We start from the raw sequence: 13411 nt of genomic DNA on the forward strand, positions 1-13411 counted from the left end.
GACTGGGCCTTGTACCATTGGTCCACTGTACGCAGCTTAGACTCTTTGAAAGCATGAAGTGGCTTAGAAATACTTTTAAATAAAAAATTAACTCACTTGCTTTTGTACATGCATTTCTATAATTTAATGCCTGCTGTGCTTTGTACCATGCCTTAACTTTGCTTTAAAGGCTGTATATTTGTTTTTAGCTGCTCTGGGCTCTTGTGGGATGAAGTATTGGGACATAAGAAATAAAAACAGCAACATGTTTGCATTCACAGTACACGGCTGATTCTAAAACAGAGGCAAACCACCATCCACACAATATAAAACAGTCATCTACAATATGTCTAAGCATACAAATACACATGCCAGGGACTTGAAGCTCTGTCGAGGGTATGCTCTGTGGCATAGTGCTGCATAATCTGGGCAACAAATCACATATTCTAGAATCATGTCATGTGTCTGCCACCAACAGACTTTCTCCATTTTAAGTTAGTTCCCGTCTCTGCGATAGCAGCATTTCTGATCCCTCACAGTGATGTGGTCACATAAATAGGTTTCTCTGCTGCTTATCATTGGCTGACACTGGAAGCGGCGGAGCAATATGCCATAGTCAGTGAGGTCACACAGTGAGGTCACATGGCTAGTAATACTACACATTGTGGAGAAAGGAGAACCTTGATACAGGAATGCAGTCTGGGGCACAAGTTCCACAAGATGCATTGTGTGTGCTTTCCTCTTTACAGTGAGGCAGTTCAGCTAGAATCTCTCAGTTGCCTTGACATAAAAATAAGACAAGAACGCCTGTAGTACAATAACACACATATCTTCTTTCTACACTTCTGGCATTGTATTCAAAGTCTTTGTTTTATTTCCTTCTCTTCTCTAAAATATTCTTATTCTTAATACCCTGGTAAAGCAGTACCAGTAAGCTGCTGTAGGGTTGGGGGTCCAACCCCAGAGACCTATGGGGTCTAAGGGATTCTGAAAGCTCTGGGGGATTTGCCAATAGCCAGTGCTGGCAATTCTGAAGCCCAAGTCTTCCTTTGGAATAGAGAAGCATGGTGGGCCATTGACACAATTGCACCCAAGTGCTCCCTTCATTTACTAGGGAGCTCCGGGCAATGGAAGCAGCTGGAATGCAAAGTGGTAGGAAGGGTGAGTGCACACACATAAACATATATTCAATCAGATACTCGAGATCTTAAAGTAAGGGTGAAAAGAGATTTAAGGGCAACGCAACAGAAATGCTTTCAAATCTATATGTATGCAAAATACATACTAACTGTTATGTACTGAAGTTCTCACCCTGGGCCAGCAAGGGGATACTGTAGATAATTTTCACTCAGGTCCACGTCAGTTATTTTAGGCGGGAAACCCTGGGTTGTTGTTGCTACAATGTTGACAGCCGGCTGCCTATAAAAGCAGGCCGGCTGAGCTGTTTGCTGTTCAGTTCTGTTCCAGCTTACAAAATAAAGAGCTGCTTTGAAGAAATCGCTGTGTCGTCTGCCATGTCTACCCACTATTCAACACTAACTGAGGGAAATTATTGAACTGCAGGGAGTTGCATGAGATGGGGAGGTGTAAAATCAGCAAATGTCACCTCTTATGCTACTGGACACATTTGTTGTATCAAGAACCGCTCTGCAAGTAGAAAGGCGGTGTTGAATTTTCATCCATTATCTGCAAGATACCCAATGACTTCCTCCTAGCAGGACTGCCCCACCCATGAGGCAAGGTGAGATGACTGCCTCAGACAGAAGGGTCAACAGGGGCAGCAGATCTTGACATCAGTCTTTATTCTGTACTTGTTCATGATGTAGTTCTTCACTCACCCCTTATTCCCTGGTGGGGGAGGCATCATTCTGGGGGGTTTCCTGAGGCACCAAAAAGTATTGGTCCAGCCCTGCCACCTAGTTTTTGTAAGCATCCATTTCTCCCTTTGGAATTATACAAACCAAGGTCATTCTAGCCTCTAGAGGAACATTTACAGTTGATGTCCACAATTATCCACTAATGAGTTAGATGCAAGTCCATTTGAAGAGATTCTTCAAAGGCTATGCTTTGTGTGGAACCACAATAAAAATATGAACCCAGCTCAGATTTCAAACAAAACAGACAGTGAACGCACAAATAGATTTTCGGCACTGATAAAAGAGTAATTTTCAGAAAATAATTTCAAGAGCCTTTCCAGAGCCAAACAACAAATGACATTGCTGTGCCCAGTAGGAGGAAAGTGAATGGAATATACTTAATAGTTTGCTAAATAGCCCCCATCTTGATAGCAAATAAGGAGAACAGGGTTTATTAAACTGTGTTGAAATAATTAGATCTGGAAGCCAATTTCTCGCAGATGTAGGGAAAGGTATTACAGTGCATAAATCCACATGCAGCATAAAAGGATGCTGGATGGTAAGTCAAGTATAATTACTTTGGCATCTTGCCCTCTTCCCCCTGTTGTGCACATAAAAACCAGTCATGTGGTTGCTCTTCTCCAATTGGCTGATGCCACAGAAGAATGTCTGTTTTCAACTGGCCTTGCCAAAGTTCAATTCAGAAGGAGTACTAGGATTACAGAGTGAGGGGCAAATGCTTTCTTTTTAGGATCCCTGATCTCTTCTACTCCCCAAGGAGCATTCAGTCAGTGTGATTACATGTCATTTATGGGGAAAAAAGAAAGAATTTTAAATTATAAAAAGCATGCGGAGGCTTGGGTGAGGGGGAACCACCGCAGAGAACTGAGAAACTATTTCAATGTCTTTCTACAAATTCCAGTCTACAAAAGTCATTCTTTGTCCTAAATAGGTTCTTTAAAAAGGCAAAGAGTCTGAGGCAGACTGTTTAAAAGCATAGATATCCCTATCTGCAGGCACCTCTCCCTGGAAATCGTTGTCTCCAGTTCTGACCTTAGCAGAGCAGAACATGAAAAGAATGAACAGGGCTGGTGGTGCTGTTATTTGCCAAGGTAGGGGTATGGAGGGTGAAAGGGTGATAAGCTTAGAGGAGTTCCAGATCTGTGGTGGCATGATGCAGGTGCCGCTGGAGCTTCCATGTCCACATTGCCATCTTACCTTGTCCTATTGTTATCCTGGCAAGTAGCAGGGGAAAGAAGTGCTGATGCTTCGCCACCACCCAACTTACTGAACCTCACTAAAATCAATCTGCTTGAGGAGTTGGGCTCTTCTCTCTTAACAATGTCTCTAGAAATGCACAGACCTAAATATTGAGATATCATTTAATGCACAGCCTGTTATGCTGGTGGCAATCATTTTGAAGCTTGACTAACGGATTACCGGACCAGATATTACAGAATATAGTACTGCAAATATTATAAGATCTAGGCGATCTCTAGGTGATCTCTAACCTGACTGGCAATGGTCTCAGGCTGGGTTCTTTGCAAGCCTATTGGTTAGAGAGTGCTTTCATGTATTGATTGTATAGATTGCTAGCTTTGTATCTTGATCTGTGTATTTTAATAGATTGCCTTGGGTCAAAGGGTGGAATGGATCACAGGAAATGCCAGGGACTGACCCCTGGGAACCTTGCGCATGTGTTCTCCCACTCTGCCCTAGTCACAATATTATGATTATCCCCAAGTAGCTAAAGCGTTTGGGAAGAAAAGATGCAACCCAGACAGCAGCAGATTTATAGCATACTTGGCATGGGAACTTGGATCCAAGCTGTCTTAAAATTTTATATTCCTTTGCTTTGCAGATCATAAGCCAGAGACTATATTCTTTCAGATTTTATATATTTGCAGACCATTGCATTAACAGCAGGTAACACCATCATGGTTCTTAAAAAGTGTTTCCTGGCTTCACAGTAGCCTTAATGTAAGAGAAGCAGAGCATGTGTTTTTTTGTGGGTAGGGTGATATATTGGCACTGTTGCTTGTAGCAAATGGAACCAATATCCCAACAGCTCTAATCCAGATCACTCCTTTTAAAATCTTTTCTGAAACCACATCTCAAAAGTAGTACACATGGGGGGCGGGAAAAAGATTTTTGATGAAATGAGGTTCATCTTTTTTCAATGATATATCACTTGTAGGTAATGCAAATATTTGGCAATGAATCGTCTATGGTTTCTTGCTCAGAGCAGAATTTGGAGGAAGATATACGCAAGGAAGTCTGAGTAGATGCTAAAGGGAAAAGCCAGAGAAGACTAGCATCTTGAAAACCTCTCTGTACTCTATTATGATGCTCTATCGTACTAAAAGGTAAAGGTGAAAGACCCCTGGATGGTTAAGTACAGTCACAGGTGACTATGGGGTTGCAGTGCTCATCTTGCTTTCAGGCCAAGGGAGCCGGCGTTTGTCCACATACAGCTTTCTGGGTCATGTGGCCAGCATGACTAAACCACTTCTGGTTCCGTGACGGAACCAGAGTGCATGGAAACGCCGTTTACCTTCCAGCCACAGTGGTATCTGTTTATCTACTTGCACTGGCTGCAGTACAGAATAATCAGATTGCTCCCCACCCAGAAGAGTAGAATGTGGTTGACAGTACTTAAATAGGACCAAAATAAATACTATATTTACTCAAGTCTAATGCGCCATCAAATCTAATGCGCACCTCAGTTTTCAGAACCTTGAAATAAAAAAAAGGATTTCCTGGTGAATGTAAATGCGCCCTAGAATCTAATGTGCACCTTGATTTTTGCAACATAATTGGGCCAAAAAAGATGAGCATTAGATTTGAGTAAATATGGTAAATTAAAGTCCCTGAATATCTTTGATGTGAGGAGAAGGAATACTCTCCCAGCTCTTTGCCTTAGTGCTGAACTGGAAGTGTGAGTTCAAGACATGAATATCTATGGCGCAATAATAATATAAAAAAATGGGGAAGGAGGAGAGAAATCCAGCAATATTTTTTTTTTTTTTGCATAAACAAGAGAGAAGTACAATGCACAGATGGAGGAATCATAAAGTGGGTCCAGATTTGAGCAATGCTTTCATTGCCAGCCTGCTGCAAAAAGATGTCCTAATTGTGGGAGAAAGGCTATCTGCGACTGAGTAAGATTAAAAAGCAGGCAGGAAGGACTGCTGTATTTTTATGTGTGTCTTGGATCACTGGTCTGAAAATGTTTTCCCACCAAAACCAAAACAGACCAGATTCACTACATGCCTGATAGCTTATGCGAACGCTGGCCGGGCAGATATATCAAAAAGCCTGACTATTTGCATTCAAACGGGTCACTTGAGTCTTTCCAAACTGTTCCCTTGAGAGTGGAGACTTCAAGGAATGTGGCATTTTTAAAAGATGACATCACCGCTGAAAGAATGGTGTCCTTTGACTGGAATGGAAGGGCCAAAAGAGTCAGGGACACAATTATATAGGCTGACCTTTTGATGGAGAACAAAAGCAGCAAGCTCAAGATTAACCAGTTGAGACTCTGAATCCTACACGTCTGAAAAACTGAAGGAACTTTAGTGTAACTCATTTTAACAGCTGAGCAATATTTGAACAGTCTACTCAGTTGAGTTTTAATTTGGTGCTAGCAATGGCTTCCTAAAGGTCAATAAAATTTTTCTTCCCGCAAAAGACGGCTTTCTAAGCAGGCTTGCTTCAAGAAGAAGAGGAGGAGTTTGGATTTGATATTCCACTTTATCACTACCCCAAGGAGTCTCAAAGCGGCTAACAATCGCCATTCCCTTCTTCTCCCACAACAAACACTCTGTGAGGTGAGTGGGGCTGAGAGACTTCAGAGAAGTGTGACTGGCCCAAGGTCACCCAGCAGCTGCATGTGGAGGAGCGACTGCTTTCTAACATCCTAACTCCATCATCTATATAGGAAGAGAACAGTGCTGGCCTACCTTTCAACGTTGTTGTAAGAATTACTGAGTGTATGCAAAACTCTCTTGAGTGCTTGTGAAATGAAAGTCAGGCTGCTTTTGAGTACTTGGGGGGAAAGGGCTTTGCATCTTTTTTTGTATCCATGGCAACCTCCATGTTAATTTAACTGTAAAATTACAATGAAAATCAGTAACAAAACCATTATTGATCTTATTGGATGCAGGTCTCTCTATCTACTGCAAAGCACAAAAGGCACAGCTGCGCAAAATCAGAAGACAAGTCAGACCATGAACAACAACCAAAGTGGAAAAGCAGAATCAAGTATTAAAGGCACTACCTCCAAGAATGTGGCTCAAAGCCACTGCACATCCCTCTGCATCTTAAACATGGCACACCTCTTCCTGATGGTTGCTGGCTGATGGACACCTGAAAAACAAAGAAGATGCTGTTATTTTCATTGCTGATTCCAGGGTGGTGTACAAGTATAACAGTTCAAGCAGCATAAAATCAATCGATAAGAAAATGAGCATGAGGCCAGGCAATCCCCATTTTCTTTGATGCATGATGGTTCCATGAAAAGCAAAGAATGGAGCCAACGTTAAGAAGGTCATATTCCTCCATACTTTCTGAGGCTACAGCAACCAAAATTCATGCCACAAAACCAGAGCAGATGATGTTCTGGGTACATCCTCAGACTGAACCACCATACTTGTCTTTTCTTGACCTACACCCTTGTGAAAATTAATTGAAACAAACAAACAATGTAGTTTATTGTACAAAACTCACATATACATGTATAAATCTCACATTAGTAACAGATATGACCTCTGCTATTTTTAAGCAGCATTTGAACACGGTTTGGCATGGAGTCTGCTAGTTTTGAACAGTCATTGTTGATTTTCGGATCCCTGTACCACACTTGAATCAGCTTCTCCATATAGCATGGAGACGACTTTTGCATATAACCCACAAATTCTCAATGGGATTTACACCCAGGGAATTCCCTGGCCAATCAAGTACCTGTATTTGCTGTTTTGCCATGAATTTCTTCACCGCTTTTGATGTGTGACAGGAGATAAAACTTTGTTCCATTAGGGCCATACATTAACTGCATTGAAATATTTGTTAGAATGCCACTGACTACAAGGCAGATGTTTACATGTCACAAATGGAAAGAGATGGACTATACTCCAGCATAGCATTCTGTAGCTCAGCTCTGCATTTGCAAGGTCCCAGGTTCAATCCTTGGCATTTCCAGATAGGGATGAGAGAAACCCCTGCCTGAAATGACAGATAAGTGACGTCAGTCGATAATCCCATGTTAGGTGGACCAATGGTCTGATTCCGTGTAAGGCAGCTTCCTATGCTACTGTTCTATAGACTTTGCCAGATTGAATGTGCAGAAAAGGAAACACAGATATACAGAATGCAGAGGCTTAAAGTGAGTAGCTTGTGTTAAGGTTTTAATTCTGCAGTGCTCATGCCATATGTCTTCACATAGTTATGGGCGCAGAGGCCCAGATTTTCTTGGAAGTCATGCTTTGCGATTTGAACATCTCTTCCAAAATATGTGGGCAAGTGCTAGGAAAGGGAAGGTGCTCTTCATTTGCTATTAATAAAAACAACACAGCTTGTTTCAAGCATTGAAAATAGATCCCAGAGACTAAGCCCTGTATCATATTAAGCTCTGTAACCACATGAATGTGTTAACCTTGGCAAACCAGTGATCACAGCTCCGTAGAATGAGAAGCAGCTAGGATGGGTCAACCAACAAGGAACAACTCAGTTATGATAATGGCAAACAACAGGGATTATTCCAGAAGAGGAATGGCATTAAGAATGCTGATTGGTGCTCTCTAAACAATGGCCAGCACTTTTCCTAGATGTTCTCATACCCATGTTCTCATTTCTGGTTCTAAAATGTAAAGATTAATTGGATAGATCAAGACCGTAAGCTAGCCAAGTGTCCAAAGCGCATTTATACTTAGAAGGGAACTGAGCAGCCATCTTTCACTGTGATAAGATACTTGCTTAAAGTATGCGATGATAAATGACACATTTAAAGCTATATTATCTTGGTAAGAGGTTAAGATAAAGAAACACAGTGCTGGTTGTTGAAGAATTTGTTTTGCTGCAAGATAAACAAGGAAACATAAACTGAGCATTCATGAGACTGCAATACACTGGTGACTTGATATCCAAGCTCATTTTTATAGGCGCTCTGTACCCAGAAAGACCTAAGAGTTATTTTGAGAATGTGGTCCTAGTTTCCACATCTTTGCTGCTATACTTTGTAGATGGTTTCCATGGTGAAAAATAAAAAGTGTCCTAGGAGGAAGGAAAGGTGGGGGGGGGGGGGAGAGATCGCTGCAATCTTGTTCTGCTGTTCATTCATGAGAGGGCAGGCCCATTGAGAAAAGGGCCTATAAAATTAATTCAAATGTAATGTTGGTCTTTTAAAAAGGTGAAGAACAAAGAACACTTCCAAGTTGACATGGCACAAATACTCGGGTAATTGTGCTCAAAAACGTAACAAATTCCTGCCTTTAATCTTCAGAAAATGATCCAGTGTGACTCTGTATTTAAAGAAGGGGGAAAATGTACTGGTGGCGCCAAAAATGAAGTTGTCCTAAAAGGAAATATTCTAGAGAAATGGATACCGTGGAATGCCGACTTCATAATCGGCCTTGTCATTGTCCCTCTCCCCCACCCCCAAGGAATTTTTCCAGGCTCCAAAATCCATTTCCTCAGACCTGGCAGAAATTCTTCTGCATGTCAAAGATTATACACAGAGGTGCCAGTCTGCCCTTGAAAGCAGTGCAGCCTTTTCTCTCTCCTCGCCCCCCCCCCTTTAACAGGAAATATATTTGTGTGTGTCTATGGACGTGTAGAGGGAGCAAGCTGGCAGAAGTACAGTGCATTTTGGTACAGACATCGCACAGCCCCTCCGTATTCAAGCAGCTTATTCGCTCGTGTGATTTACCCTCACATGAAGGAGAGAGCAAGCCTGTATTCACTGCTCTCATTCCTGCTGACCCTCGCACCTTGCTATCAATACAAAACCTGAACGTGTGGGGGAATGGGACAGGCGATGGGGAGGACCTTCTGTATCAACTCCCCAAGCATTTTTGAACCCTGGTCCTGCATGGTCCTACATACACATACGCAACATGTCCCTTGCTTCAGATCTTTCCAGCACGTGGGTGGTGGGGCCGGGGGTGGGCGGGGCGCTACCCTACTCTGTCCCTCATACGATATCAATTACGCAAAGCTAATCCTCACCAGCGAATGCCAGGCCACCCACTGCATCAGTTTTACTTTGATGCCACAGCAACAAGTTGCATTTAATGTTCCCTTTTCCTTTGCGAAAGCTCTGAATCTCCTCTGCTCCTTTGCAACGCCACTCTCTTTGATGTAGCTCCCTGCTTATGGAAGGCTCTCACCTGGTGCCATCATTACATACCTTTAGGCGCCAGGCAAAAACATCCCTTTGGCTTTTAATTATCTATGGCCTTTTTATGTGGGTGGGGTGTTTTCATCGAGTTTTTAAAAGGCTGGTTTTAATGCATGTTTGTGCTTTATTTGGTTAAAATAATTGCAGATAGAATAAACAAACAAACAAACAAACAAACAAACAAAAGAATAGCACAATAAAAGCAGAACAAATATAAACCAGAACGTCTGTGTTATTAAAATCCTCGAGAGAACCGGAGGGTGGCAACAGGAGAATGGGCCTTTTCTGCAGTGGCTCCCTGTCTGTGGAATGCTCTCCCCAAGAAAATTCACCTGGCGCCTTCATTATACACCTTTGGGCGCAAGGTAAAATGTTCCTTTTTTACCAGGCCTTGAGTTGATTTGATTGACATCCTACGCCCTTTTAAAATACTGTACAATGGTACCTCGGGTTACAAACCCCTTGGGCTACAGAATCTGCTAACCCGGAAGTAGTACCTTGGGTTAAGAACTTTACCTCAGGATGAGAACAGAAATTGTGTGCTGGTGGTGCAGTGGCAGCAAGAGGCCCCATTAGCTAAAGTAGTACCTCAGGTTAAGAACAGTTTCAGGTTAAGAACGGACCTCCGGAACGAATTAAGTTTGTAACCAGGTACCACTTTATGGGGTTTGGGGGGTGGGGTTATTGGGTTGTTTTTATTTTGATTATATATTTTATGATTTTATATTTTGATTTTGTTCTGTGAACTGCCCTGAGACCTCTGGGTATAGGGCGGTATATAAATTCAACAAACAAACAAACAAACAAACAAACCAGTTAGTTATGGGATTTCAGCAGGTCATTATGGGATACATACTGATTGGAAAAACAAGCAGTGTGACTACCCCAAAACTTTTGCAGGAGCCAACAGTACTGAAAGCTAGATTGAGTGTGACTGACCCAATAGCATGAGCACAAATCATCATGAATGCACACACAAAAGATCTCTGGAGGGGCCTCAATCTTCCTATAAAGTAATCACGGCATTTTATGGTTCTCTAGAACTTAGGGTTGCCAACTAACCAAGAAAAACTTTGTCCCTGTGCCTTTTTACTGATCAACCATTATCACTTATCTCCTTCGAATGCCTGCACAAAAAAAGGAATAGCTAGAGAGGCTGGCTAAAAAGCTGGCAACAATTGCAAGCCGTAGATTATAGAACATCTCGTAATGCCCCTGCCAAAAATGATTCTCTGTACAACAAGACTTTCACTGTACTTAGGGTGTTGTTGTTTTTTTTAAAGAGCCTTCTATCCAGAAATATGGGTCTCTTTAGTTCGTGTTCCAAAGTCTCATAATAGTTGCTGGCAAGCTTTGGGAAAATGAGGGAGTAACTGAAAAAGACAAATTAGGCACAGGGGAAAGCACATTGCGGGAGATAAATAAGGAAGAAGCCTGGATTGTTATCCTGGTTTGAGTTTCTCCAGCTCCACCCATGTGCAAATGTTTCTTGAAAGAATGATGCAGTGAAATACGAGGTGAAGTTTCATAGGCTGAAAATGAGAGATGACTGTAAAAAGGCATAATCCTGCTAGATAAATTTAGATGTCTGGGTGTCTGGTGGATAAAACAGAAGAAAAATAAGCTCTACTTATCCGGATGAGAGATATCATTTATTTTTAAGATCTTTTCTTAGAAATTCATATTTGAAATGGTGCTTGACAACGTAGCGGTGACTGGCTTCACAAGAGGAGAAGAGGGCCAAGACAATTTGTTCCAAGGAAGACTGGTCTGGGGGTGGCAACCTTAGCTGGCAATCATCACCACAATCCTACAGCAGGACACAGATGGGAGCGGAAAACTGCCTTCTCTCATGGTGTATGTATTCATTCCTTTTGTCCATTTTTGGCTCCGAGCCAAATGGGTTTTGCAGGTTTTTGAAATAATAACAATAATAAAAAGGCAGTCTTCCTTCCTTCGTCTTTGACACTCTAGGCACAAGCTGCTTCCGTAGCACAAAGTAATTTTCATCAGCTGGTATGTTAGGACAGAGATAGCTTGGCCTCATTTGCTCTGGGAACCTCCAAGTTAGACTACTGCAATGTATTATACATAGGAGTGCCTTTGAAGGCTGTTACTAAGGGTTACTGAAGGATACAGAAACTATTAAGATCATAGCCTTTGCCATGCCGATTGCATTGGACCTGCATTGCAGAGGGTTGGACTAGATGGCCCTTGGGGGCCCTTTCCAACGCTACAATTCAGAAGTGCTGCATTTAACCTTTTCAGGTCCTTCACAGCTAAGATTGTAGTACTTGAAAGACCACCTATACCTCCATATGTACAGTCTAGCGGCAGCTAGACTGGTGACTGGGAGCGGCCACCGAGACCACATAACACCGGTCCTGAAAGACCTGCATTGGCTCCCAGTACGTTTCTGAGCACAATTCAAAGTGTTGGCGCTGACCTTGAAAGCCCTAAATGGCTTCAACCCAGTATACCTGAAGGAGAGTCTCCACCCCCATCGTTCAGCCCAAGCACTGAGGTCCAGCTCTGAGGGTCTTCTGTCAGTTCCCTCACTGTGAGAAGTGAAGCTGCAGAGAACCAGGCAGAGGGCCTTCTCTGTAGTGGCGCCCGCCCTGTGGAATGCCCTCCCATCAGATGTCAAGGAAATAAACAACTATCTGACTATTAGAAGACATCTGAAGGCAGCCCTGTTTAGGAAATTTTTTAATGTTTGATGCTTTATCGTGTATTTAATATTTTGTTGGGAGCTGCCCAGAGTAGCTGGGGAAACCCAGCCAGATGGGCGGGGTATAAATAAATCATCATCATCATGAAGAACTTCAATGGAGGACGTCCGGCAGGTATTCCTACCATCTGAAGTGGGGCAGTCATCCCAGGGGCCTTCTCAATACTCAATACTCAGTTAGCATGGCTAATGGTCAGGGATGATGGGAGTTTCAATTTGAAACATCTGGAGCAAACCAGGTTGGGCAAGACTAGTCTCATCGATGTAGGTTTTTCATTTAAGAGACAAATGGATGTCGCTCAGGAGGAGAGAATCGGCTTTGCATGGAGATTCCATGTTCCATCTTGATATCTGCAGCTGGGGCTGGGAGACACCCCTGCCTGAAACCCTGGAGAGAGTCACTGCCAGTGAATATTGCCAGTACTGAGTAGATGCACCTGCTTGGTAGAAGGTCACTTCCTAGTTACATGGGGGGAATGCGAAAAGAATCAGCTGACTTGGTAAGTCTTGCTTGTCAAAACAGCCTTCGAGTGACTGCATCTAGCCTCAACATGCCTTTTGGCAACGCAGCAACGCTTTTTTCATCCCTAGGTACAAGCATCTTGGTCTGCGATGCTGTGTTGTGGTGCAGCTGTTATTACTTTGAATCCATTGTGCTTAGTTGCTAGCACAGCAAATCCAGAATTGGCTGGCACTTTTAGAAGTGGTGTTAAGAACAATTGAGTTAACTTTTGGAGGGGGAGAGGGAAATGGCCAAGTGGATTACAGGCAGATCAACCGAGTATTCTGAACTCTGGCACCTCCCGCTGCTGAACACATGTACTAACCGGAGCCAAGAAGGACCCCTCTGAGAAAGTTATTCCACCCTTATGGGGAATCAGAATGAACTGAGACATTCTTCCCAATATTAAGCAATTGGCTTGCAATGGATTCGAGGCTAGTTACTAGTCAGGATCTTGTGGTGTGGTATGCATGCATCCAGCAGAGTATTCTGTTGATGAATGGCTCCAAGGCACTGCCAGATACAATCACGGACCCTGTCGACTGCAGAGATGCCAAAGGTGTAAGCCTCATGCAAATGGTGGCTAGCAAGCGCTACAGACTGTGCACCTTAGCCAATGGTTTATTTCAGCGGTCATGATACAAATGGATGCACTGCCCTTCCCAAACATCCTGAAGACATACTAAGAGGGCCTAGGCATAAAATACAAAGAAGGGCATAGGGAATAATTGAAAGTCAATTCTCCATAGCAGTGGTGGCCTGTGTGGCGAAGTGGAACTGCAAAGCTGTCCTCTTGACCCCAGGGTCACTGCAGCATACCTGGATGGGGCTGGTCAGGGCGGCAGTGAGATCAGGACTGCACAAGTGCCTGGAAGCTTGCTGAAGCACTTGGAAAAGCCCCAAGTGGGATCTGGATCTACTGGTGATTCCTAGCCCCTATCTGTTTA

General features: G+C 43.0%; 1 protein-coding gene across 1 annotated transcript in view; it reads right to left on the reverse strand.

Moving 5' to 3' along the window:
• The window catches only part of LMCD1 (LIM and cysteine rich domains 1), a 53926-nt gene that overhangs the window by 21892 nt on the left and 18623 nt on the right, over positions 1-13411 (reverse strand). The window contains exon 2 of the mRNA XM_083493149.1: positions 6115-6203. Coding sequence (XP_083349275.1) covers positions 6115-6203 — 89 coding nt within the window. The remainder of the gene's footprint in view (positions 1-6114; positions 6204-13411) is intronic.

The sequence above is a fragment of the Podarcis liolepis genome (assembly GCF_965112155.1).
Source record: "Podarcis liolepis genome assembly, chromosome: 2".
In the NCBI taxonomy this organism is placed as follows: domain Eukaryota; kingdom Metazoa; phylum Chordata; class Lepidosauria; order Squamata; family Lacertidae; genus Podarcis; species Podarcis liolepis.